At 35.8% G+C, this 26,753-nt stretch overlaps 3 protein-coding genes across 3 annotated transcripts; 1 reads left to right on the forward strand and 2 right to left on the reverse strand.

Annotated features, from left to right (window-relative positions):
• Positions 1–1,257: 1,257 nt before the first annotated feature.
• On the reverse strand, positions 1,258–3,604 carry Cbr-gnrr-6 (the record flags this gene model as incomplete). Its single annotated transcript, XM_045239169.1, has 8 exons — positions 1,258–1,351; positions 1,520–1,685; positions 1,738–1,792; positions 1,960–2,021; positions 2,077–2,221; positions 2,268–2,492; positions 3,119–3,229; positions 3,281–3,604. The coding sequence occupies 8 exons, from the start codon at positions 3,602–3,604 to the stop codon at positions 1,258–1,260; spliced, it is 1,182 nt and encodes a 393-aa protein (XP_045096195.1).
• A 1,961-nt stretch (positions 3,605–5,565) lies between these two features.
• CBG17408 lies at positions 5,566–21,441 on the forward strand (the record flags this gene model as incomplete). Its single annotated transcript, XM_045239170.1, has 26 exons — positions 5,566–5,694; positions 7,098–7,169; positions 7,740–7,877; positions 8,813–8,986; positions 9,043–9,219; positions 12,063–12,227; positions 12,399–12,563; positions 13,371–13,659; positions 13,710–13,845; positions 14,004–14,093; positions 14,139–14,286; positions 15,885–16,156; positions 16,207–16,264; positions 16,316–16,592; positions 16,639–16,815; positions 17,745–17,847; positions 17,895–18,325; positions 18,613–18,707; positions 18,870–19,088; positions 19,147–19,230; positions 19,260–19,450; positions 20,238–20,325; positions 20,372–20,699; positions 20,915–21,139; positions 21,184–21,304; positions 21,351–21,441. The coding sequence occupies 26 exons, from the start codon at positions 5,566–5,568 to the stop codon at positions 21,439–21,441; spliced, it is 4,443 nt and encodes a 1,480-aa protein (XP_045096196.1).
• Positions 21,442–21,914: 473 nt separating this feature from the next.
• Positions 21,915–26,520, reverse strand: CBG17409 (the record flags this gene model as incomplete). Its single annotated transcript, XM_045239171.1, has 11 exons — positions 21,915–22,112; positions 22,965–23,138; positions 23,188–23,371; positions 23,415–23,511; positions 23,563–23,698; positions 25,272–25,367; positions 25,428–25,502; positions 25,555–25,626; positions 26,015–26,266; positions 26,313–26,426; positions 26,482–26,520. 11 exons carry the CDS (start codon positions 26,518–26,520, stop codon positions 21,915–21,917), a joined length of 1,437 nt encoding a protein of 478 aa, XP_045096197.1.
• Positions 26,521–26,753: the final 233 nt, after the last annotated feature.

Genomic DNA, 26,753 nt, shown 5'->3' on the forward strand with positions numbered 1-26,753 from the left:
TTCCTGCCCAGCTTACTAATTTGCATGTTGACGCCACTACGTATATAAATTTCAACCAAACGGATTCTGGCGTCGGCTGTGTAGATCAAACACCTCGGATTTTGAGCTCATCCTCCTCCCGCGATTTTTGTTTTTCATAATCCATCTATAATAGCTGGGGTTAATGTGCACATCTTGCTCTCTCAAATGACGTTCTAGGCTTGTTTCTTTTGTTTCGAAAAAACTTTTTTCCCTTTTTTTCTCAAAAAAAAGGTCGAACGAAATGATGTCATTGGAGATGATTCATTTCATAAAACTCATAAATTTCTTGTCTAGTGCATTTATCGCTCATTTTATGAGTTCTTATGGTATACGGTACCGCAGACCGCTTTAATTGTAGTCATAAAACGTTCAGTTCAAGACTCTGAGAATTCGGTCATTTTGAATTTTAGTATTCTCTCGGTTCTGTTGACTCATCAAAACTGGTTTTGTCCATTTAATTAGGCCAGACAAAAGTAATGGGTACAAGAGTAATGGGCCCATTATGCGTGTAATTTCATTACTGTTTTCAGATTTTTGAAAACATCGAAATGAGTAATTTTTGATTTCTTAAATTTCCTTCAGAAAAAAGGAAGTTTCACATTTCGTGTAACATTAAAAATCCCAATTAAGATATTTTTGTTTGCTGAAGAATTTGGAATTCTTGATTTTAACAATAGTACTGTATCGGGAAAAAATGCGTAATTTCCCAGTTTTTCGAATTCTAGTATTACATTAAAACATGAGAACTTTGTGTTTATTGAATTTGCTTTTAGCTTAATGCAAAACCTGTAATAAAGGAGCCTTTCAAATGTCAATTTTGAACTCGATTATCTCGATTCTTGTGAAAGATATCAGAAAGCTGTCAACTGATAATTTGTTTATCGTGATATCACTAATATTTCATCAGGGTACACATTTTTGATATCTTTCACAGAAATCGAAATAATCGAGCTCAAGGTTCACGGTTCACAGAGGGAGTACGGTATGCCTCACGGTAAAAATTCTGAACGTTCTGAATAATAATCTTCTTAATTTCCCTAGACTCGCAAAAAAAATTCATACAGATATGAAAGTTTTTAAAACAATGCAATTCAATCCAAATAATCGAAGGTCCAAATAAATGTCGAAAAAATTGGAGTTGTAGTGAGAGCGCTGGCTTGCATAGTAGATACTCGAAAACAGATACTCGAAAAAATAAACGCTAAGAATATAGAAAAAAAGGAAAAAATAATTTAATTAGTTGCCGGACGAAAATCCATAGAGGAACGGGTTGATGAGAGTAATGAGAATTTGGAGATCTTTGAAGATGTTGGCGTTGGCGCTGAGGACTCTGAAAAATTGTTTTTGTTGGTTCGACTACTTTCAGCTGTTGGTTTTTTGACCGAGTCCAATAAAAGAGACAGAACAAAAGAGTGTTTTTGAGAGTTTTACGACTACTCGTAAACCTGTCAGGAGGACTTCTGACAACCTTGCGTAATCCTTTCTTCCCGAAACTCACTCGAACAATCCCTGGCTGATATATTTGACTCCGCCAAGTGCATTGTAAGGGAACCAGAAGAGGAAATGGGTGAAGATGACGAGCATTGTGGTTCGGAACACACGGCTGCGCATTTGTTTCCGCCACATTGGCGTACGAGCCGACGCGGTGGACGTTGCTGAATCTTCTGCAAAAGTTTTTAGTTGTTTTTTCGTGAAATCAGGTCATTAGCTACTCACTTCCATCATTTCTCCGCTGTGACTTCTTTTTCTTTTCGGTACAGCATTTGACAACCTAAAATTGGAATTTTCAATTAAAAATTCGAAATCTCTGAGTCAACTACAGTATCTCCCAAGTTTTGTTATTCTTGCTAGCTATTCAGAAGCAGATGGAAAAGAAAACACACCACCCAGTGCCAACAATAGGGTGAGAATATTTTGAATTAATATAAAAAACCCAACCTTAAGAATGCTTCCTTCCTTTTTGAGTAGCCCGTCTTCCACATTGACATGAACAATGAGATCTGAAATGTAAACGTAAAATTAGGCATCGACGTGTTTACATTATTTTCTCCTCACCTTTTGGAGAATCATCAGCTGCTGTCGGCAGTGGACCGGTGATATTTTGTGCTCCTGGCTTCTTTTTCGAGTATTTTACTAGTCTGGAGGTGATGTAGAAATAGGCAATGACAAGAACACTGAATGGCCCCCAGAACACGATCAACTGAAATTTTCCCTATAATTATCTTTTCGTGATTCCATTCTCTTACCAAGTGTAAAATGTTGTAGAGGTTTTCAAAAGTCTCGGTGAGAAAAAACGAGTCGTTTGAAAAATATCGAATCTCCATGTCAAAATGGCGACGGATCTGCCAGACATCGGTACACTGGATGAAGTCGGGGGAGACTTCAATTGTTTGGAAAAAGAAGAACTGTGGAATACTACACAGAAGCGCGGCTATCCATGAGGTCCAGGCAAGGAAGTGGACAAGGCTCACCTGCAATGTCTTGAAGTTTTTTTTTTGGAAACCGAAAAAGGATTCAAAATGAACTGTAGTACCGGTCAATCAATTGTGATTTCGATTTTCCAGTTTTTGCCGTACTATATACAATACTGGTCAATAAGATGTACAAAAACGTATTCGTCAGGATTTGCGGCATTTTTGACCATTTACAGGAGTCTGGCGCTCGGTTGTTAAGCGTCCTATCACTTTGAAAGTGATGCAAGGTGCAAAACATACCAAGATTAAAAAATTTGCATTTACAGAACTTTTTGAAAGACCCTAGTTTTTCAGATATTTGCGGATTTATGAAAGACATCCCTTTTTGGCTGGTTGGTACTGAAAACACGAAAAATTTTTTTAAAAGAAAACTCCAAAAATCTAAAAACTGGGAATTTTCAAAAGTTCTGTTCATTCCATATTTTCAATCTAGGTTTGTGTTACACCCTTCAAAATTTTCAAAGTGATCGGAGATTTGACAGCCGAGCTATGACCCAAAAGTACTGTATATTCCTAGAATCTAAACAATCGGTGCCTGATTTCGTATTCAATTTCAAAAAGTTCGCAAGCAACAAAATCAAACTAAAAACACGGTCCACAAGTGAAAATAAATTAGAACTCACTTTGCTAGACTTGGTGTGAATCTGATTAGCATAAATGACATTTCTCAATCTATCCAAAGCGATACACATCACGATGTTGGACGAGCTGTACAGAGAGAACATGGAGAACATCTGAATACTAAGTTTTAGTCCCCGATCACATCATTTAAAGAACTGTCTTACTTGGTAGAGTCTGCAAGCATAGTCGCCACCGACCCATCTGTAGGTGATAAGCCAGATCAGTTTTCCAAGCGAGTAGGTCAAGATCAACAGATCCGTGATGTTAAGGTTGATTTTGAGCAACACGAATCCACTTTTCACCATATCCCGTTTCGCCGTTTTCCATTCTGCGATCAGTTTTTTGAGAATGATTACGTTCGCTGGAACACCGAACAACAGAACTAATCCCAAATAGGCGATTTCGATATAATCACTGATGAGATAGGTGGGAGCCACCGGATTGATAAGCGTCGAGTTGTCGGAGGCCTCCATAACTCTGCCAAACATTGTAAATTGATACAGAGGAAAAAGAATTCCAAGAATACGAGAATTGTCAGCGAATGAAAGATTCCAAGGAATCCGGGAAAAAGAAAAAAACAAAACAAAACAAAATTTGATTAAGATTCTGGAATATTATAGGAATACTGATTTCTGGTTAGAATTTATGAGAAGGTAAGGAAAAATAATATTATTTCAAGTTAGTTATGTGCAAGCGAATTGCCTGAAAAAAGGGTCGAGGGAAGGGGGGGGGGGCAGGTGGAAGCAGAAAGTTGTTATTTTGACTATGAGGTTAATTTTGTAGAATAGAAGTCAATGGGCGTGGTCAAAAGCATAATTAAGAATTCAAAAAAAAGGTAGCCTGGGAAGCAAAAACAGCTTTTATTCCTCGTTTTGTGTGCCATTTTCTAGGAATTTCAACGCTGTAACATTCTATTATTTTTTATTGCAATATATTTTTCTCAAAAAACAGATACAGACAAAAGAATCAAAAGGAGCACATTGGTGGTCTTCACTGGGTCGGCGCCTTTTAAAATGGCACAAAATCATAACATATTCTTGTGCCAAAAAAAACTGTAAAAAGTGAAGAAGCGAGCTAAATTTCAAAAGTAATTCAAAAAAAGGGAAAAAGAGCTTTCTGAGATTATCCCATACTTCAGAATTTCGAAATCAGGGTAAATATTGGCGGTCTTTACTCAAAACTGGGAGAGAAGAATTTTCTAAAACCTCCCAGATTAGTTTCAAGTGCTGAAAATAGTGGAAATTGCGTCCTCTGAAATTATCTTTACTAGAAATTTGAAAAGTTGAGAAATGATGGTCCACATACAGTACCATTCAATAAGGTATAGAAAGGCGCATTTTTCAGTGAATTTTCAGCCACTTTTAAGAGTCTGTCTGAAGCTCGATCCTCAGATTTACAATGACTATGAAACTTTTCAAAAGTCTAAAGCAAGCCTAGATAAAAAATGTTTTGTACCAATAACGTGGAAGAAATGGTGTCTTTCAGTATTCGGGAAAAAGCTAAAAATTTAGGAATTCTCAAAAAATTCTGTAAATACAAAGTTTTCAATCCAGATCTATTTTACACCCTCTAGCATTTTCAAAGTGATCGGAAACTTGACAACCGAGCCCTGGAAAAGGCCGAAAAAAAACTGAAAATTATGTTTTTAGATATCATATCAATCGGTACTGTATTCAGAACGTAGCTATTTGGAAAAAAAGTTCTGATTGCGCCTACGCGGGTCCCTAAGATCTAAATGAATATTGAATTGTACTTCTGAGAAATGGGTAAAGAGAAGTGCGCATTTTGTATTCTTCCTCAAAGAGTGCTCCAGCGAAAAATAGAGCATAGAAAAGGACGGCGGGAATGATGTGCAATGGTCGAGAAACGAGCCGCGCTAATTTGATTGGCAAATTTGATAGGAACCAAGAGACACATACATTTTTTTTCGAAAAGAACGAGAGAGAAAGGAAAGAAGAAGGCACCTTATATTTTTATGATGTTGTTTAGATCTGTTGAAAAATAATAAAAAATAGATATGAAAAATTTTGGTTATTTGACTCAATGACCACAATTTATCGTAGTGACTAAAAAGAAAACATCAGAAATGGTTGTGTGCTGGTGTTAGCCGGATGGTTCAACAAGCCACCGGAAAACAAAAGAGTGCTTCAGATTAAAGAGCATCAGTTAATTTTTTTTCTAACTGGATTTAAAGGAAGTATGATTTTCAGGATTCGTCACTTGGCCATTCTTCCCAGGGTGGTCTGTTTTTAAGCTTCCTTTTGGCTTTCCGCCCTCTCATCCTATTTCATCTCATCAAGAAATCCGTTCAGCAGTCTAATATATTGGTATAATGAAAAAAGAAGAGGAAGAAGGAAATAAAACGCGTCGAAAAAAGAAAGATCAAGAATCTAAGGTGTTTTGTCTAAGCCTGGGAGCCTCTTGAACATTATTGTTTCTTTCAAAATGGATGAGAACGCATGAGATGAGAAGAACTGGTGTAAATATGACGATAGGTTTTGCTCGAGCAAACTTTTCCTATCTCTTCCTACTTTTTACTCCTTTCTGCGAGGATCGCATAAACAAAACTAATTTATGCGTTTTTTGCGAATCTCTACAAGTGAGAGTTCCATGTGAGGGCATACTCGGGAGATTTTGAATAAGGATCTTTGGTGGTATAACTTTTATAGCTCTCCACAACAACCCTGCAAGGGTGGCTGCAGCCAAAGTTTTTATAAGAGTTGACGAAAACACAAGTGTAATCCAGGAGGTAATGGTTCTGTCGAAATAATTCTAAAAAAAAGAAAAAAAAATGTTCTCGGAAAAATTTTGCATGATGTTACCAATTCAAAAAACCTACGAAAACAAAGGGAGATATATGCAAAATTATTCCGCCTAACTGTCTTTCTTTTTCTCTAAGTACCCTTAAATGAGAAATGGAAGAATCCGATTTTTCCTAAAGGATGTTAGTTGGATAATAAACGAGAACACGAACTGTGAGCGCAAGATTTTAATGACATTTTCAAGATATATTGGAATTACCATATTTGAACATTTCTGGAAATTTTAGAGCCTGCCCGCCAGTTTCAGCCCAGTTACCGTAAATACTTTGATGGAAGATAACCCAAACCGCCAACTTTGAGCTCGTCTATCTCGGTTCCTGTGGAGGATATCAAAAAATGGTTAACTTGCAAAATGTTTATTATAATATCCAAAAAATTTTGTCAGTTGTCCATTTTTTGATATCTGCTACAGGAACTGAGATAGACAATCTGGAAGTTGGCCGTTTGCGTGGCCTTCTGTTAGAGTGTTTACGGTATATTAGTTTCGGTAGCAAAAATCGCATTTTCAGCGCGAAAATAACGATTTTCATAGACGCTTTTCGTAATGTCTAGGACTTTTCAGATCATGAAAAAGAATAGAGTTATTTTCAAATAAAGATCAGACACACAAAAGTTTGTCTTCATTTTGAAATTTCAAAAAATACAAGGGCAATCGACCTCAGGATTCTGCTTTCTGACAAAACTGGCTGCTTAGTAGAAATTCGACTTATTTAGCAAAATTAGTTTATAAAAACAGAAGCCTTATGCATTTAGGCCGTTCCTAGTATTGTAACCAAATAATTGGTAGATGGAAAGTCAAAGAGATATTTGATCATGATACTTGGATACCCTGAAAACGTTGATTGGATATAATGACAGTATCCAGAACTTGGAACTAGAACAATTCTATGAATGTCGAGCTCTGTCACACACGGAACTTTAAGAAAAAATCTGCTGAAACCAAAAAATTGGTTGAGCCGAGCCGTCGAAGATAAAGAAGAGTAGACAGCTTCTTTCTTGCAAGTGTGGGAAAAAATGAAACTGGGGGACGGCGAGGACGGAGATGCGCATATATAAATGAGTCATTATTTCTTAATGAGAGCACCCAAAAACACTATGATCACCAAAAAATGAATGCGCATCAAACAAAAATGAATATCATCTTGTTGTTTTTTTTCAGTTTGACAATGGTATTTGGTTTTCTACAGTCGATCTTGGCAAGTGCGACCCAACGAACCCCCTGCCAAAAGAGGTATGTCATTGAAGGATAGGTTTGAAATAAATTAAATTGAACGATTGAACAAAATTGGATTAAGGAGAAGGAACACAAAATAGAAGAAAGAACCTTTTTGAGATTGATTCTAAGAGAATCCTACGAAGAGAAGAAAAATATATTTGTGTAAGGTCGACGTTAATGAGAAAGGGAAGTTGTTTGTGATGGTAAAAAAAAAGGAAGTGAGCAGGAACTGGGGTGGGGTGAAAACGAAAGCAGAAACAAGTGTGCAATCAATTTGCCCGGACGCCTTATAGGGAGGATATGAAGCGTCCCAGCACATTTTTCTCCTTCTCTCTTTATCTCATGTAGTTTCTCCTATTCGTCATTATCCAATAGATTTAACGTGACTCGGCTAATACGTATATTAATCCGTAGCGCACGTTTTCGTGACAATAGAAGGAAATAGGTGATCTTAAATCTACAGTAGGGTCTTGAAATAGGTAAGTTAGTCATTAGAGATTTAGAACAATACAAATTTAGGTTTTTGGTGATTCAGAACACATCACTTTTTGATTCACAAAAGAACCATTAATTTATAAATTTCAGATTTTCGTCGAGTCCAGAGAAAATGGAACTGGCTATCGGCAAGATTTGGTGCTCAATTGGGATGTTATGGCTCCAAAATTCACTATCACAGCTGCCCGACCCTATTTTACTAAAGATACAGAGAATGTGATTTTACTGGTGAGTTAAAAGTCAAAAGTATTGTTACCGTAACCACTCTAATTGAACGTTCCTCAAACTGTTCAGTTTGAGCGCATATATCTCATTTTCTGTAAAAGGTATCAAAAATTTGTTAATTGATAAAATATTGGTGATATTATGATAAATAATTTATCAGTTGACAGATGTTGACATCTTTTACAGGAACTGACATAATTGAACTCAAAGTTGACGTTTAGCCAACTGAAAATTACGCTTTTCTATCCTCTACAGTACTCTCTTTGAAAAAAAAACAAGGTTTTCAAATTTTTTAGCAAAAAAAAACGACGAATTTTCAATTGGGATTTTAAATGTTACGGGGAATGTAAAACTTTGAAAATTCAAGAAGCCAGATTTATAAGAAGTTTTGCCGGGGAACATACCGTATTCCCTCTGTTTGAAGCTTACCCAAGCTATCATCTTTGTGCAAACATAACTAATTTTCTGTAATAGATATCAAAAATTAGTCAATTGATAAAATATTAGTGATATTGTGATAAACAATTTATCAGTTGGTAAGTTTGTGATATCTTTCACGAGAATCATGACAATTGAGTTCAAAGTTAACGGTTTGTGTCGGCCCTTATTACAGTAACCCTGTTCAAACAGAATTTTGGAATTTCCAAAAGTTAGGGGGAGGAAAACAACTAGAAGTGAAATCGAAAAAGATTGAAATAGCTAAAAAGTCATTTCAATTAGGCCACGCTCCTTTTTCCTCCTCTATGCTTTTTAGGGGTGTCCCATTAGGTTTGATGGTAAGTGTCAAATGAGGTATAACTTAGCGAAAGTGCGTAGGAAGTGATGGGACCATAAATGAGGTGTGAAGAAGAAGGCGGATTTCTAGTCTTTCAAAAATAATAGACGACAAAAAGAAATACACCCGATACACAAAGAAGATTTCTAGTGTCTTATTTCAGGTTGATGGAGATGGTATCGCTCATGGAAATGTGAGCATCTTCCTCGAATCCATTTCCGAGAAGAATAGTGTGATGCGAACAAAAGAAATTAAAATGAGCTCAAAAATCGGAGAGGCGCTGAAAATTGGTATTCCGAAAGAGTGGAGGGACGACGCCAGCGTTATTCGTGTAATTGTAAGACAAAGATCCGCTGGATGGGAAAAGGTAAACAAAAATTCTTTTTACTTCAGGCAAAACGCCAAATTCAAAATGGCTACAGTAACGAGACAATGTTATACATCCCAAATCTCAGTGGGACTTCTTTGATGTCCAATTTGATACAACCAGAAGATTCAAAACCGTTCTACACAGACGATGAAATTATGAATGTGCAAGTGGCGGAGACAGGGAAAGATATGAATTTTGTGGTGAGTCAAAATCTGATATATAAGTATTAAACGTTTCCGCGTACATGGATTTGGAGCAAAGCCAGGAAAAATAAATTCTAGAAAATCTTATAAGGGTTTAAGGAAAGGGTGAGACAGTCTTATACATTAGTGTTAGAGACGGGTTGAAGGAGGATAAAACCTTGAGTTTAGGATTCAAATGGGTTAATACTTTACTTGGAAAAAATTCGAAAAAATAAATAAGCTCTAAGAACGAGCTCAAAAAAGAACTTTTCTCAAGAAATCCATTTGTTTCAAACACACATGATATGTATTATTTATTTATCTATTAATGTTAGAAAGGGTTGAAGGAAAATAATAAATTCTTGAGTTTAGGATTTGAAATGGGTTACCACATTTCTGATAAAAGCTCAGCTGATTTACTTTGAGCTTAATTATGTCAACTCCCGTGGAAGATATTAAAAATCCGTCAACTGATGAACTATTGGTTACCGATATTTGGTAAGCTTTCAAGAGGAAAAACGATAATTTCACTATACTTGGAAGAAAAACTCAAAATGAGAATGAGCTCAAAAACATTCTTACAAACACCCATTTTTCGGAACACACATGATATTTACTCGACCTTAGTTCTCTCAATAAATTTAGCTCTATTCTCGGAAAATTATCCGGAATAATAGGATGAATCTAGATGAGCAAAATGAATTAAGTCTTGTCTTGTCCCAGACGTAGGTGGTCCAAAATGAAAATGTGAAAAAAGAACGTCATAACAACTTTTTTGTGGAAATACTAGGATTCTTGGGAAACCGAATTTTTGAAATAGCGGAATATTAAGGATCTCTGAATTTGCGTTCTGTACATGATAGCTCATCGATGATTCCAATCCGGCGGATCATCTCCCACCCCGGTGCACAACAACGGTCTAGCGCCCAAATATTGTTTATCGTTCTCGAATTTGAAGGATTTTCTTTAGATTTTCGCATTATCAAATGAATGTCACATTTTGTCAAAATGGCTGTTCAAAATCATTGATTAAAATTAGATTAACGCATTTTCTCTAATAAAACTGAATCGTCAGATTTGAGTTCAAATATCTCAATTTTTCTGTAAGATATAAAAAATGTGTCAACTAATAAATTATTTAACATTATATCATTGATAGTATATAAGTGTATAGTATATAAGTTGACAGATTTTTGATATCTCTTATAGGATCCTAGATAATAAAGCTGAAACGGTACTGTAAGGAAGATTGTCTATTAGAGCAAGTACGGTTTGATTTGAGACACATTGAAAGTTATTTTTTAACTGGATCTGTAATAATGACTTCTGTAAAAAACCCAAAAATTTAGAAATTTAAATGAATCGTCTTTTCTTAGGAATTCAAAATTAATACAATTGTGTCAATGCGCTGACGTACGCGCGTGCCTAGAATTTCAAATTATAGGTTCTATTCATCAATTTTGGTGGTTTTCTGAAACGACCCTCGGTTCGAAAATTGAGAATTTTCAGAATCGGGTAAAAGCTTTTGTTACTGTTTTGGCAAAAGGAGTGATTTAATCGCCGTAGAACCTGTAACAGAAAGGCTCTCTTACTTTGGACATCGAGCTCAATTATCTCGCTCCCTATCAGAGATATCAAAATTTTGCTAACTGATAAAATATTGGTGATATCATGGTAAATAATTTATAAGTTTACTGCATATTGATATCTTTCAAAAAAAACCGAGATAATTGAGCTCAAAGTTAGCGGTCTGCGTGGTCTTTTATTAGAGCAAAATACGGTAGAGCAGAGAATGTTATTTTTTACGACTTTCTAATTTTTTACGACACATATGGACTACGGTAGCCATTAGGCTGTAAAATTCGAAGGATTACGGTAGAACAATAATTATCCTTTCAATTGCAGTTATTTAGGTTTCTTTTATAGCTTTGCTCCAAGACAATTACAGTTACTTTTTTACGACTTTCATATTTGTATGGACTAGGGTAACAATTATGTTGTTAAATATTTATGGTGGATTACTGTAGAACTATAATAATTTTTTTATTCGCAGGTATTTCGGTTGTCATAATCTTTTTTGAATTCCCGACTAGTTTGCTAAAAATAGCCACATTATTTGGGCAAAAGTAGAGGGGAAAAGTACAACGTTCCAAAAGAAAAAGTAAAAGTAATAAAACATGAAAACGAATGACATAAAAAGTTAGAAGTAATGAAAGGAATGGAAGAAGAGCGAGCACTTCAAGTGGAAATATATTTCTTGAAAGGTCATGCTAAAAAGACACGAGCGTAGAAATTTGGTTTTTGTGTTCCAGCGTTCCATCTAAATATCATACTTGAATACATTTTACATAATAAGATCAGGAATTCTTTTTTTGAGGGAGTGAAAGGACTTGAACTTGGTTCATATCCTACCAATCTATCAAAACATAATTAATAATTCCTGAAATAACTGAATCGGGTCCCACGCCTTTTCTCAAAAATTAATTTTGGCTGAAATCGTAACAAAGGGAAAAAAATAAAAAAAGAATAATAATAACCCAAAGTATTATTCTATTAAAAATCGAATTAGATACCACTCGAAATTTCGATCTAAATTTCGATCTAAGTGTGTAAATCGAAAGAAGGGAAAATATTACATTAGTTGCTTTTCACAAGAAATGTGAAAGAGAATAATTCTTGCTATTCTGAAGAAAAGATTTGTTGAAAATGGCGAGAAAAGGAAAATGGGGATGAGAAATCAAAGAATGAATTGGGAAATTTAGTGGATTTTTTTCTTTTTTTTTCGCTATTCTAAGAGGGATTCAAAGGAAATATTGTTTACTACCTATAAGCGTGAAAAAGTGCATTCAATCTATTTCCAGATAATCTGCAACTCACACACCATACATCGCGTTCCGAACGACGTCAAAAACAATGTGCTCCGTGTGAAAATTACCGACAAAATGGAGGGAACCTGTATTCTGACGGCGTTTTCCGCGGATTCCACCTCCGATTTCATGTTGTTCCGGGTACACAACTTTTGTGAGGTTCGTTTTGTTTTGTCTCTCGTGGAGCGCGAGGTTCTTCAATTTTTCACAAGTTGTATATTTTTGGTGATAGCAAACATGGCGGATAATAGAAACGGAAAATGAATAAGTCAGAATTGGTGGTAGAAAAAAACGTAGAATAGCTAAAAAACAAATCAAGGCTTTTTTCAGGATTGCAAGGTGAAAGTGTCCAAAATCTCGAATGGAATGAGAAGAGAGCTAGGGAAAAATGACGCGATTCAACCTGGGGATCAGATGGAATTGGAGTTTACAGGCCATTCAGAAGCTGTTGTTTTTTATAGAGCAATGGATGAACGATTGAGTTACATTGCATTGGTAAGAAAATATATAAATTTGAAACTACAGTACCGGAAAAAATGTCGTATTTGCTCTAATAAAAGCCCGCCCGAACAGTCAATTTTGAGCTGAATTACTTCGTTACCTGTGAGAGATATCAAAAATTTGTCAACTGACAAAATATTGGAGATATTATAATAAATAATTCATTTGTTGACAAGTTTTTGATATCTACATCAGGAATCGAGATAATTGAGCTTAACGTATGAATTTTTTTATCGGAAAAAAAACTGGTTATCATGTTTTTAGAAACCATTTCAGTGGAAGAAAGTAAAAAAATCAAAAATCAAAAATTTGTCAACTGATAAAATATTGAAGATATTATGATGCAAATTTTATTATCTTTCACAGAAACCAAGATAATTGAGCTCAAAGATCACGTATATTGTGATTTTCAGTGCAAAAACAGGCACACTCGGATTCCTGAAGAATATATTCCAGAATTTTTCCATTGATCTCAAAAGCTTGGATTGAAATCAGCAAAAAAAAACATATCGTTTTTAGTAATTGACAACTATTATGCTAAATTCTAATCTTATGAGATATGCCATTTTTTACCAATTAGTGCCGAAAAGCACTGAAAAGAAATTTGTGCCACTTCGAATTTACATGGTTTTGTTGAATTGTACAAAAAATTTAGAAAATTAAATATTCAATTTCGTTCAGTATTCTCTGAAATTTTCAGTTAAATCGAAAAAAAAAACTGAACTAAAGTTACTTGTTTTCCACTAAAAACACCGAAATATAATAATTTTTTGTCCGGTGTTCCCAAAGCACAATTTCCAGAGAAACGACTACATGACCCACGAATATCAGGACTATTTGATTTTTGGAAAACAATCTTCGGGTGCTAAAATTCTGAATCTCGTCGACGAGGATAGGGTTGAAGAGGCGATGAGTATGTTTTTCCGTACTTTTTTTCACTTCCAGACGCTTTGTTTTTCTTCAGAGGACGTGTGTTCTGCAGCGGGAAATCAAATTCGTTTTAGATGTGAACAAGGGCAACGGTCATCATCCCTAGTGTCCGAAAAATGCTTAAAATATGTTTTGAAAAGCTGCTATAAGAACTCATCGGGTTAGAATTAGAATTAAAATTATTATTTTTAAAAAAATTTATATTTTCAGTTACCGCGCTCCCTATCCTGAACCCATTCCCTACTGAGAAATCAGCTATTCTGACGGCGAGCTCAACGAACTGGTTAGGCAAAGCTCTTTCTCGTTCCAAACTCCAGAATGCTCCTCATGCCCTCACCATCAGACCGTGTGTTTTCCTGCATGTTGATTTACTAGTATATTTAAGTTACTTAACCTTGTTTTGGAATTGAGTTAACTTTTGGAAAAAAACAACTAGTTTTTATAATACATTAGATTTACCTGGAACCTTCTGATATATTAAACTCAATAATCTCAATTTTTCAGCGAATTCCATGATACAGGACTGACTCCACCGAAAACGAAAGTTCGACAGCATTTCCCTGAAACCTGGCTTTTCGATGCAATCGTACTAGAGTGAGAAAAAGTGTCTAGAAAAAAGAGGACAAAGGGGATTTTCAGACGTAATGGAACAAAAAATGTTGTGGCTACTACACCTGATAACGTTGGACAATGGGCACTTAACAGCGCGTTTTGGTGGCATGGAAGGGTTTCCTTGTTTCCGGGAGAAACAAAATACATACAGACTACGAAACCGATTTTTTTGGAGGTACAGTACCGGTCAAAAAGATGTGCAAAAATATAATTTCCTGTTTAATTTTGGCTTTCTTATCATTTTCAGAAGCCTGGACCTTGGCTGCCCATTTTCCAGTCTTAGATTGAAAACTTTCCATTTGAAGGATCATTAAAAATGTTCTTGTTTTGAGGAGTATTTTAAAAGTTCTTAAATTCAAAAAATTTCCAGATATTGACTTTTTGGAAATGTGTAATTTGAATGAAAAAGATTGAGAACAAGACTGTAAATTCGCTAAAAAATATAGAAGGGAAACGGCTTTTAGAAAAATTGAAATTCGTCATGCATCAAAGTTTCAAATGTCATATGGTTTTCTTTCGATCCGAGAGCGATAAAAAAAGCATGACCTGGACAGTCTTAATAAGATAGTGTTGATTTATTCACAAAAGTCCACAGAAAAATTGGAGTTTTCAAACTTTCGGAAATTTTTCAAAAAATGATTTCGACCATTTTTCGTCATTGAGTTTGGTTGGCAGGTTCCAGTTCTGTATTAAAAATTTGAAGAGTGCAAAACCGACCAGGATTATTTGGTTGGAAGGAAAGTAACTGTCCATTTTTTAATTAGTAAATAAAACGAAAACAAGATTATTCCAAGATTGTCAGTATGTACCGTTGTGGTCCACAACATGTCGTCAACTTTTAGGCAACTTGTGGATATCATCCCTCCAACCACCAGCTGGCTGCGAATGAAACTATTACTTTGGTACATTTTTTCTCGCCGATTTTGTCAAAGTCCTTAGGCTCCAGATGACGTTGTTTATCTCCGAATAATTAATAATCTGATACAACAAAATCAGAACTTTCACGGGGGTAAAGGAAAACCGTCTAGCCAAAGCGGCTCAGGTACGGCGTGACTTTCCGTGCAACATGAGATTTTGCATTTTTCAACGAAAGGCAAGTCAGACTTGAGCAGCTTCAGCGGGGCTGTTCTCCCTCATTTTCTTATAGTCCCGATTCAGTTCTATCAGATTATTGGTTATTCGGAGATGTACAACGCCATCTGGAGGGTGACGAATTTTGCACCATTTATGAGAAAAAACTGAAAAAAATAGATATTCTGATTCGCGGCTAGCTAGCTTTTGGAGGTATGGTATTCACAAGTTACCTGAATGTTGGCAACATGTTGTGGACCACGACGGTGCAAATTGCTAATCTTGGCTTAGCCCGGTTTTTGTATTATTCACAGATGAAACAAGGGGCAGTTACTTTCCTGCCAACCTAATATAAATTTGAGGTTATAAAGTTTTTCGAAAATTCTTAGTTATTCAGATGTTTACCGATTTCTAAATAAAACCTGTTTTAATTCACTTTTTTAGTACTAAAACGGGCCAAATGCTTTTTTTCACGTTTTCTAAAGAAGCACGGAAAAAAGGGTAACCTTCGAAAATCGGCTAATAACTGAAAAACTAGGAATTCACGAAAAATTTTAATCTAGGTCTATTTTACACCCTACAAAGTTTTCAAAGTGATCGGAAACCTAAAAGCCGAGCTCCAGACTTTGGAAAATGGTCAAAAATTGACTTGAGATTATGTTTTTGTGTACCTTGAACGGCACTGTATCTACTGACTTTCAGGTTGATATGCCCAAAAACGTCTACGTCAATGAAACTATCAGCCCTCTTCTCACTGTTACTGGAATAGACCTCGCCAAATCTCGAGAAACATTTGTGATATGCTTATCAGAGCTTCCAAGAAAAGTTTGTGCTGATCAAGGAGCGAATGGAAACAAAGGAGACACATATTACATGAAAGTGGAACTGTCTAGAAACTCACCCATACAAAGCAAGTATCTGATGATGAAGTTTCTATCTCCAGGACTTGTCAATATGACTGTGACTCTTAAAACGTGAGAAAATTTGTTTCTATGAAAAGCTATGAAAAGTTATAAAAATTCAGAGAAAACTGCGAGACGGGAAAAATACTAGATGCAGTGCGGAAACAAATAGAAATACAGGTGTTTTAAAATCACAAGACGAAATAAATACATTTGAGTTTTTTTTTTCAGAAACGGGCAGACACCGAGGAATACTATGAACGTCATATTTTAAACCCGAGCAAACCACTGGTAACAGCAATGAACGATGATCCGGTGTCCACAAGTAGCAAGGATACTAAAATGATTAGTAAGGCTTGGAAACATAGATATTTGAGAAGTTATACTCAATTTTCAGCATTTTCCGACCAACACGCGTCGACGGATGATCCAGAGACTATTAACACTCTTATCACGTCAAATGTTCCAGATACTGAAACTGTTTTCTTGTTCAGTATAACGTTATCAAGTGGGACATGGCGACAAAGGTTAATAATGAAATTCCAAAGCTTTAGAATTCCTCCCACTGTACGATCGAGTTGCCACAATGTCCTCGCAGACTAGATTCAAGAGAAATGGGCAAAGAATGCTAACTTCAGTTATCAAGGAGCTGTCAGTGGTACTGTACAAGTTCAAGAAACTCAAGCTCTCGGGATACACATCTTTCCAAATGGAAGCAGAGATTAATGATTGTGAGTGAAAGAGGAAATGTTAACGCTCTGATAGAGCTTTGATTTGTCTTTGACAGCTTTTTGAATAGCTGTAATTGCCAGAAAAATCATAAAATAGAGATAAAATAACTACAATCAAAAGAGTATTCATAGTTCTACAGTAATCCGTCATAAATATTTCACAACATAATTGTTACCGTAGTCCAAATAATTATGAAAGTCGTAAAAAAGAAGCTATATCTGCTCTGGAACAAAGTTATAGGAACCGAAATAATTGCTATTAGAACGAATATTTTAGTTCTACAGTAATTCGACTCTAAAACTTATTGACATAATTTCTACCGTAGCTCAACAAGCCGCTAACTTTGAACTAAATTATCTAAGTTCCTGTGAATGATAACAGACTTTTGTTCACTGATAAAATTTTTATTATATTGTCACCAATTCTTTTGGTTAACAACATTTCGATTTCTTTCCCAGCAAAAAAAATTTTTTTGATAAATTTTTGAGAATTTTTTCACAAAAAAATTCGTTAATGAGAAAAAAACTGTTTTTTTGCTTCAAAATTTTAGTTTTCAAGCTGATCCCAACTTCGAAAATATGTCAGAAAGAAAATAGTTTTAAAAATTTTTGTTTAAGCGTTAAAAATTAGATACTTACAATTTAGCTTAAAATTAGATGCTATACACAAATTTTTTCAAAAAAAAAAGCTATTCTTTCAAAATTCGAAACTGACGCTAACTGTCCAGGCCTTCCGGGCCACCCGGGCCGGCCCGACCCGTTGCAATTATAAGATTTTTGAATGATGCGAACTATAAAAACGTTGGTGAGACAATCGCAAGCATTTTCTCAGTTAGCAATTTGTGAAAATCTTTCATGGGAAACAAGATTAGTGAGCTTCAAGCGAAAATATAAAAAAATACATTTATTATGGAGAATTAATATTACAGTGATCAACGAAATGATGCAGTTCTCTAATTGCACTTCACGGAAAGAACCATGCGCCTATAGCGAGTTTGGACGTCCACAATCATCCAAGGATATTTCCATATTGTAAAAGAAATCACATCTCACTTATCAAAAACTTTAAACAATTTCAGATTGACTAGCATTGCTACCAGCCTTCTTTGCGAAGCTGACGTTGAAGAGAACCGAGTGCTCGGCTCACTGAAAACAATCACCGACTACATTCCAAAACTAGGACGAAAGGATTTCAACGAGGACCTGAGTGACATCATAGACGTCGAAAACACCGAGGACAAAAAATACCTACTAGTCTCATTTATGTATCAGGTTTCACGCGATTGCTCAAGCTATCGCAGTAGTCTGAGGAATATGGTAGGGGAAAACACGGAACATCGGCTTGACAGTATCTTATTTCAGACAAAATCTTTCGGGCAGTTACATAAATATTTTTATACACTGGATGAATCTAATGTGAAGGATGGAAGAGCAGCGGCAGCGATTGCGTTTATGGCAACAAATGCGACCGCAGAATTGATGAGAAGTGACTTATTGTCAAGAATAAATAGTGAGTAAATGGGAGATTTGGAAGAAAATGATGTAATGAAAGCTAAAACAAGTCTTATTATTACTAAACTTATTGAAATTTGTCAATCTGAAACAACAAGAAAAATGAATGATGCGGCTCTGATCTCAACTTTGAAATTCTGAACTTTTGAAATTTTGAACACTAGACAATTTTCGGAAGATAATTATGGGGTGAGACCAGCAAAATGACCTCGTGTCTAGAATGTTTTTTCTTCCTCTCCTCTTTTTCCGCAACTAATTTAATCCTTGAAAAGCGAATTTTCCCAGAAGAACATCCTCCATACTGGAAGTGTAGTGGATACGAGCCGAATCGAGTCGACAAATTGAAAAGAAACAACGAGTCGTTCAGGCGGAGACGAGAGGTGAGAATGGTCGTTTCTGGAAAACGAGTCAAACTAGAAAACAATAGAAAAATAGATTAAGGGCTATTCCCTGAAAATGAGAGTAGAAGGTCTTTAACACGCCTATCCACCAATGAAAAAACAATTAGTAGCACTTTCATGGCTTTTCTTGTTTTTTTGCAGAGTTGTCAAGTCATGGTCAACAGCTTTGCACTATCCGCAATAGTGTCTGCTTATGCGGAGGGAACTGAAATTGACTGGGACCGACTAGCGGATTGGATTTCCGAGCAACAAGGAAGTGATGGATCATATGGAAGTCCGCTGACGACTCTAGTGGCAACAAGATCGTTGTATGAGAAACAAAGGAGGACAGTCGAGATTGGGTTTAATGATCATTTGGAGGTAAGAACCGAGGAATGAAGAAAATCCTCCCCTTTCTAAAACAATCTTAAAACTGCAGGTCACCGTAAGATGTAAAGGGTGTGCTGAAAAACGAGTGAATGTCACAGAAAGCCCGATTGAAATTCATGTAAGCTTGCTTATTGTTTTTTCAGTTGACATATCATGTTTCAGATTCCCAACAACATTCACTATGTAACTTTAATAACAAAAGGACACGGAAAAGCTGTGGTGGCTGCGAGGATTGTGGCCACGAAGCGGCCAAGACCAAAGAGAGGACTGACGCAAGACGATTACTATCCAGTGCATTTATCGATTGATCAGACAGTGCAGGACAATTTTGTGCATCAAACAGTTTGTTTCAAGTAAGGAGTGTAAAAGGATTGAGGCGTAGAAAGTGCAGTAAATTCTGTGATAGGATGCACCTTGAGCTCAATTATCTTGGTTCCTTTAAATGAGATTAAATATTTGTCAACTTATGAAATAGTGCTGTTATAATGATAAATTTTTATCAGTTGGCCAATTTTTGATATTTTTTGCAGGAATTGAGATAATTTAGCAAAAGTCGACGTATAGGGTGGTCTTACAGAAAATTTACGGTACATGATCTTAGAGATCGTTTAAGATGAATTGTCAAATGGAGAAAAGCATGTCACAAATTAGGATCTTGTTTTCTATGATCGCTTTTTCACTGGCATAAAAATTTTTAACTTTTTTAAAAACTCTCTTTTCGAGGCAACCCGGAGCATACGGAATTTATGAAAAATTTAAAAAAAAATTTTCATAGTTACACGTCTACTTTTAGTATAATATATAATGCCACCCTGTTCAATACAGTTATACCACACTTGCGCTAATAGAAGATCATCCAAACCGTCAATGTTGAGCTCACATATGTTCATTCTTGTGGAAGAAATCAGAAATGCGTCAACTGACATAATGCTTGTCGCAGTATGTTGAATAATTTACTAGTTGACCAAATTTGTGTACCTTTCACAGGAGTCGAGGTAATCGAGCTCAAAGTTGACGGTTTGGGTGGGTTTCTAATAGAGTAAATACGATATGTTTCGTACGTAGGGAGTAACGCAGAGAAAAAGTTTTAATGAAACGTTATAATAAACATATGCAAGTCTTAAACCATCCAAATTTCAGCGTCACCAATCCAACTATCAAAACATTAGACATATTCCACGGAACCTACACGTTGTTCACTGCGACCCCGGATCAGTTATATTTCTTGGTATCTCTCAGAAATATATTTTTTTTCCCCTCAAATTCCATTTCAGAATGACACGTACGCACCTATCAACCCCTCATCATCCGCCCTCGGTCTCCATTTCATCATCACCAATATCAAAACCAACCAAACAATTTGTTACAAGGTGGCACTTAGCGAATCGAGAGGTGGACGGAATATTCCTTACAAGTCTGCGCCGGTCCCAATCCGTGCCACTCATCCTGTGCAAGGATTAGTTGGAATGCTACTCATTGCTCATCCCGATGTGCCAAAGTCCGATGTGGTGGTTCGACACAGACGTCATCATTATACAAGAACGAGATTTGTGCGGAGGATTATAGACGAGTCCGCAGTGGATACAGTATGCTATGATGGAGGTATAATTAAATTTCCGCGAATACTGTAATAGAATGCCGCCATAGACTTGCACTTTGAGCTCAATATCTCGGTTCCTATAAGATATCAAAAATTTGTCGACTGATAAAATATTGGTGATTCTATGAGGTAATTAATCTCAAAGCACAAGTATATGTTGACTTTATTTTAGTAAAGTGTTTACGGTACGTAAGAAAAAAACAATTTCTGCTTCCAGGAGAATGTTCATGTGCCGAAACAACTTGCAGTGTGCAATGCAACAAGTGTGATTTTGATAGTCCAAAAGTTTTGAGAGATGTGCTATCCAGTCCAGGCTACTTTGGCATCCGATTCGAGCTTAACTCGATCAGCAGCTCTGTTATGAATGGAGCTAACTATACTATTTATAATGGTACTGTTAAGGATAGTAATGGTCTTGGAGCAAGCGCATTTGAACTTTCCAGTGAGTTATACTTGAAATTTGAAATTTAAAAAAGATTTTTTCAGAGAAAGTTAGAGTGTGGCTTCGTTCTTGTAATGTTGGTTGTAACCCAGCAAAAAAGACTTTGAAGCGGGACTACTACGTTTTGGGGCACGAAGACGGCCTCAATTCAGATTCCTATGGACGGTGAAAGATTTTCAGATAGAATAAAATTATTTTAAAATTATTTCAGACAAAACTACATTCTCAATCATGCGGATCGCTTGGAAGAGAGTTCGTACGCGTGTCAAAATTTGAACTCCGCAATTACGATCAGATATTAAAGTAAAAGTATAAAATTCAAGGAACATCCAGCTACACAGACATTCGACTTATATTCTCTTCTTCTCTTCACGGGCTCTCATCTCATTTTACTATTTTTCTTTTTTATTTTTGCCACATTTTTAGCACAGGAAAACAATATGTTTATTTCATGGATTTTTTCTTCTTGTTAATATTGATATTTCACATATAATTTAATAAATATTATACATCATAGATGTTACCAAGTTGGAATCTGTGGATTCTGGAAAAGAATGGAAGGAATAGGAATACAGAAAAAAATACGTAGTAATTGAAAACCTCGTTCGCTTCAGTTTTGAACTACAATAATGAAAGAAATGGGAAATGAAAGAAAAAATGTTGAAAGACTGAGAAACTTTCGAGAAATGTGAGAAATGTTTTTTCGATTGTTTGTAATGGACCCATTTTTGTGGACTGACCAAATTTTTTTGTGGAGTGACCAATGAAAGAGAATTTAGAACACATTGGTGTGAGCCACCACTGTCGGCATAACAATGTCAGCTTCCCACCGGAGACATTTGTCATGAATGCTCAAGTGCTCATTTGTTGAGGGAAACTGGAAGGGGTCCGCTACAATTAGACCTCGGCCGATTAGCACATCCACAGCGTCTTCAAGGAAAGGTGTGGACATGTTTACAAGGAAATCGACAGTCTGAAAATTATTTTTGAAGTGGGGAGATATTATCGTTGTCTGACAAATAAAGGCTGAGAGTGGCTATCTCTTCAAATTTTATTAAAGGCGCAAGAGCGGAATAGCGTTTCTTATATGAGCTTTTTAAATATTATTTCACTATCATAAAAAAAATTGAGAATTCGAGTTTCGTGACATTCAGAATGTCTTTAAATACGTATTTTTCAGTTTATTTTCTGCTATTGTTGCCATTGTCAAACGTCTGGAGCTCGACTTTCAAGTTTCCGATCACTTTGAAAATTACGGAGGATGTAAAACGGACATAGATCAAAAACTTTGCATCATCCACGTATTTATTTTGAAATTCCTAGTTTTTCAGTTATCTGCCGATTTCTTTAAAAAACTTGTTTTTCAAGTTTTTAATACAAAAACGGAACTTTCGAAAAATTATGTGAATGCAAAGTTTCCATCTAGGTCTGTTTAACACCCTCTAAAATTTTCAAAATGATCTGAAACCGCTGAGCTCAAGACATCTGAAAATGGTCAAAATGGCCGTAAATCAAATGAAAAATACATTTTTGTATATCTTTTTGACCGGTACTGTAGGGCTCAGACTACCCAAAATTTGGAATTTTCAGTTATGTGTTTTCAATGAAACATAACCTAAAATTGAAAAATTAAAAAAAAAACTTTTGTAAAAATTTCGAAATTTCAAAATTTGGAACTACTCTATTCTCAAAATGTGTTCTTTCAGGAAAATCATATTTGAAATCCCTACTATTATTTTTGTAGACTGAAACCTATCTATTGGCCTGTATTATCACGATCAAAACTGTCTGGTTGTTGAAAACTGTCAAAAAAGACTCAAATTACCTTTTGCGACATGAGCCCAACTTTGCTATCCACCAAGTTCGCTTGAGCATTTATCATGTTGATGTATCCCTTGACCCTTTTATTTCTCATCTCCATTGTTAACGTGAACTCAGTCTCCACATTGATCGTAAGCATAGAGCCTTCTACAGTTTTCAATGGCGGCTCTGCGAAAACCTGAAAATCCAAAATTTACGTTTTCCAAATTTGAAAGCTATGTCTTTACATTTAACGATGCATTCAAATAAACCAGCGCTCTTCCTTGCTGCAGATCAATGACTGGAGGTGATAGAGTAGATGCTTCAACCGACAACGTCCGATTTGGGACCTGCTCGGCGAGCTCTGGTAGTACTGTTCCAATACACAACACGTCACAGCTAGTTTTCAAGAACGGCGACTCGATCTTTGTTCTAAAAAGAAACTTTCGAATACTAGCTAAAAAAGACGGCGTACTTCAAGTGCCCAGCAAAATGAGCTGCAGCAATAATGCTCTGTACGGTGTGCTCATCAATGAACATGTCAATCATTCTGGTGGATCTTGGGAGGGCTTCTGAACAAAATTAGGTTTAAATTCAGATATCCAGGTGGAGAAATCACTCACCAACACTAGCCAGTGTGGAATTCTCGACCATACCGCTTTCCACAAACTCGTCATCCCAAATTAAATCACTTCTCATTCGAACGTCGACGTGGTGCTGGGTCATTGCAATAGATTGCATAGTTTGAATTAGTGTGACCTGAAAAATGGGAATTAGGAGTTTTGGCTCTAGTATGAAATTCTGGTCCTCAGAAAAAATTCTGGTCCTTAGATAAAATTCTGGTCCTTAAAAAAAATTCTGGTCCTTGAAAAAAATTCTGGTCCTTGAAAAATATTCTGGTCCTTAAAAGGTGTCCATGAAAATATATATTTTTCATCGGAAAATTTCGTAACATCCATGAATTTTGTTATTTTAGTTTGTTTTCAAAAAATATTCATGGTAGACGTTGAAATTTTGTTATCCGAAAAGAAATCAATGTTGCAAGTATCAACGTCAATTGCACCCATAGTCCATATTCTAAAGGAACATCAGGAAAATTGAAATTATACAAATTTTGAGTTCCATCAAATTTAAAAAAATCTAGTTGATAAGAAATAAGAACTAAAAGTACCATGTCTATCAGATGCCACAGGGCAAGTAACGTTCCAAATATAGGTCGAACATTTGAATTACGAGACTTATGTCAATTAAAAAAAATATTTGGCTTTTCTTGATTTAACGGTGGTTTCAAGAATAAACATTGTTTTTTTTTGTAATGAACGAGGATTTTAAAAATAGACACTTCGTGTGATTTGCAAGATATTGTGAGACTTTAATAGGTTTTTCCTTATTTTTACTTTTTCCCGAGCGGCCTTTACGGAAAAAAGACCGTACTTATTTCTTATAACCTACGTACAAACTTGTTGTGCAATAGTCATATCCGTTATAACAAAATTTTAAAAGTAATGAGTCTTACGAGATGTATGGTGTAGAATGGGCTACTTCTGTTCACATGTTGTCGGAACCGTTTAGAATAACTTAAAGATGAATTTGAGATTGTACACTAATTTAAGAAGCTTCAGGCGTTTACATGTTTTTGAATAAGAAAATCGAAATATTCAATCCAAACTATACGGATATTCTTTCTTCTTTTGAATGAAGCCGTCAAGACAGCCTTCTTGAAAAAAGATGTCTTGAAACTATGGTTAACAAATTACATCCAATAAAAAAATTTTTATATCTGTAAACTCAAAATTTGTATAATTTCAATTTTCCTGATGTTCCTTTAGAAGATGAACTATGGGTGCAATTGACGTTGATACTTGCAACATATATTTCCTTTCGGAAAACAAAATTTCAACGTCTACCATGAATATCTTTTGAAAACAAACTAAAATAACAAAATTCATGGATTTTACGAAATTTTCCGATGAAAAATATATATTTACATGAACACCTTTTAAGGACCTGAATTTTTTTCCTAAGGACCAGAGTTTTTATTTAAGGACCAGAATTTTTTAAGAACCAGAATATTTTTAAGGACCAGGATTTTTTTAAGGACCAGAATTTTTTCTAAGGACCAGAATTTTTTCTAAGGACCAGAATTTTTTTAAGGACCAGAATTTCATACTAGAGCCGAAGTTTTAAGGTGGGGGGGGGGGCATGACAAAAAAGTATTATCTCTACAAAAATTATTATCTCTACGAAATTGAAGACCTAATTCTAGAAGTTCTGTGAAGCTACCAGTTGATCTACTGTGGCGGAAGCTGAAGCGAAAATATTCAAAACTCACATCTGGAGAATGACTGATTGTGAGATTGGTGGGGAACTGATAAAGCTGAGCCTCCACCCATGGCAGCCAGTGGTTTCTCATCATGTCACAGTACTCCTGAAAGTGAATGGTTTTTTAAAATAAATTTTCAGAAAACCTAATATTTCGAAATATTACCTCTTCCAATGTTCTTCTGATGGCACGTGTGACACTTTGTCGGAACCAGTGAATCACATCAGCGGCTACACTGCCCTAAAATACGAGAAAATGAGAATAATAGTTTTTTTTTGAGAAACAGTAATACCTCAAAGGCAACTCGCAAGTCTCGAATTTGCGCAACACAGTGATGAACTTCCACTTCGTTGTCTTGGGTTATCTGGAACGATTTGTTTATAGAACATGCCACCATATACACACTCAATCAGATTTACGAAAACGAATTTTTTTTGGTTGATTTTTGTCCATTCCGACTTTTTTGAGGAGTCTGGAGCTCGACTGTCAAGCTTCTAATCGCTTTGAAAATTTGGGAAAATGTAAAAAGTCCTTTCAGAAATCAGCAAAAAGCTGAAAAACTAGGATTTTTTGAAGAATTCTGCGAATGCAAATTTTTCAATTTAGATCTGTTTCACACCCTACCAAACTTTCAAAGTAATCGGAAACTTGACAGATGAGCTCTAGACTCCTGAAAACACCCAAAATATCCAAAAATCAAGTGAAAAATACATTTTTGTATATCAGTCTGGTGCTGTAAGTAGATGCCTCACCTGCATTGCAATTTCACTAATCAAGCCTGTCATTTGAGCGTGAATCTGGCCTTGGAGTGGGATTTTGAGCATATGCAAAAACTGAGATTCCACAGACCATTCTGCAGAAACCTGAGCATATCCACTCAGTGTGGACATGTACAAAAATGAGTGATCGGATGGTCGGAATCGAATAAGGGGAGGCACAAATCGTTTAATTGTAATGTTAGTTACTGTCATTTCTCCTCCGGCGAACGAGTTGTAAAAGGATTGCTAAATTTTTAGGATCAGGAACAGTAGTCTGAATTTTTTTTCTTACTCGAATCTCGGGCATTTTCATATGTGGTCCAGCCATAGAGAGCCATTGTCGTGTAAAATTCGCTGCTTCGTGTAGACCAAATTCGTTCACTCGTAGTAATAAACTTCCGGTTAGCTGAAAAACTCACTTTCTGTTTTCATATGGTTTTTGGTGCCAAAAACCTGTTTACCTGTACTATACAAAATATACTAGCAAGTTTGAAGAGCATTTTCTTGTCCTGTAGCTTGTAAAAAAAATAAACACACACTTCACGCACCTAAAGTTATGTTTTTCTAAAGTTGATTGTCCAAAACAGAGGCTAAGAGTGAAGAACGAACCCAACAATTTTTTCGATGGGATGAGGGGGTCAAGTTGCAAACAAAACGAACGATACGATGAGGCTCACGAGGTTAAATAAATTGGAAGACGAGATTCGCGCGCAGGAGTAGCCCCGGAGCAGAA

Source organism: Caenorhabditis briggsae (assembly GCF_000004555.2).
Source record: "Caenorhabditis briggsae complete genome, chrX, whole genome shotgun sequence".
Classification (NCBI taxonomy): domain Eukaryota; kingdom Metazoa; phylum Nematoda; class Chromadorea; order Rhabditida; family Rhabditidae; genus Caenorhabditis; species Caenorhabditis briggsae.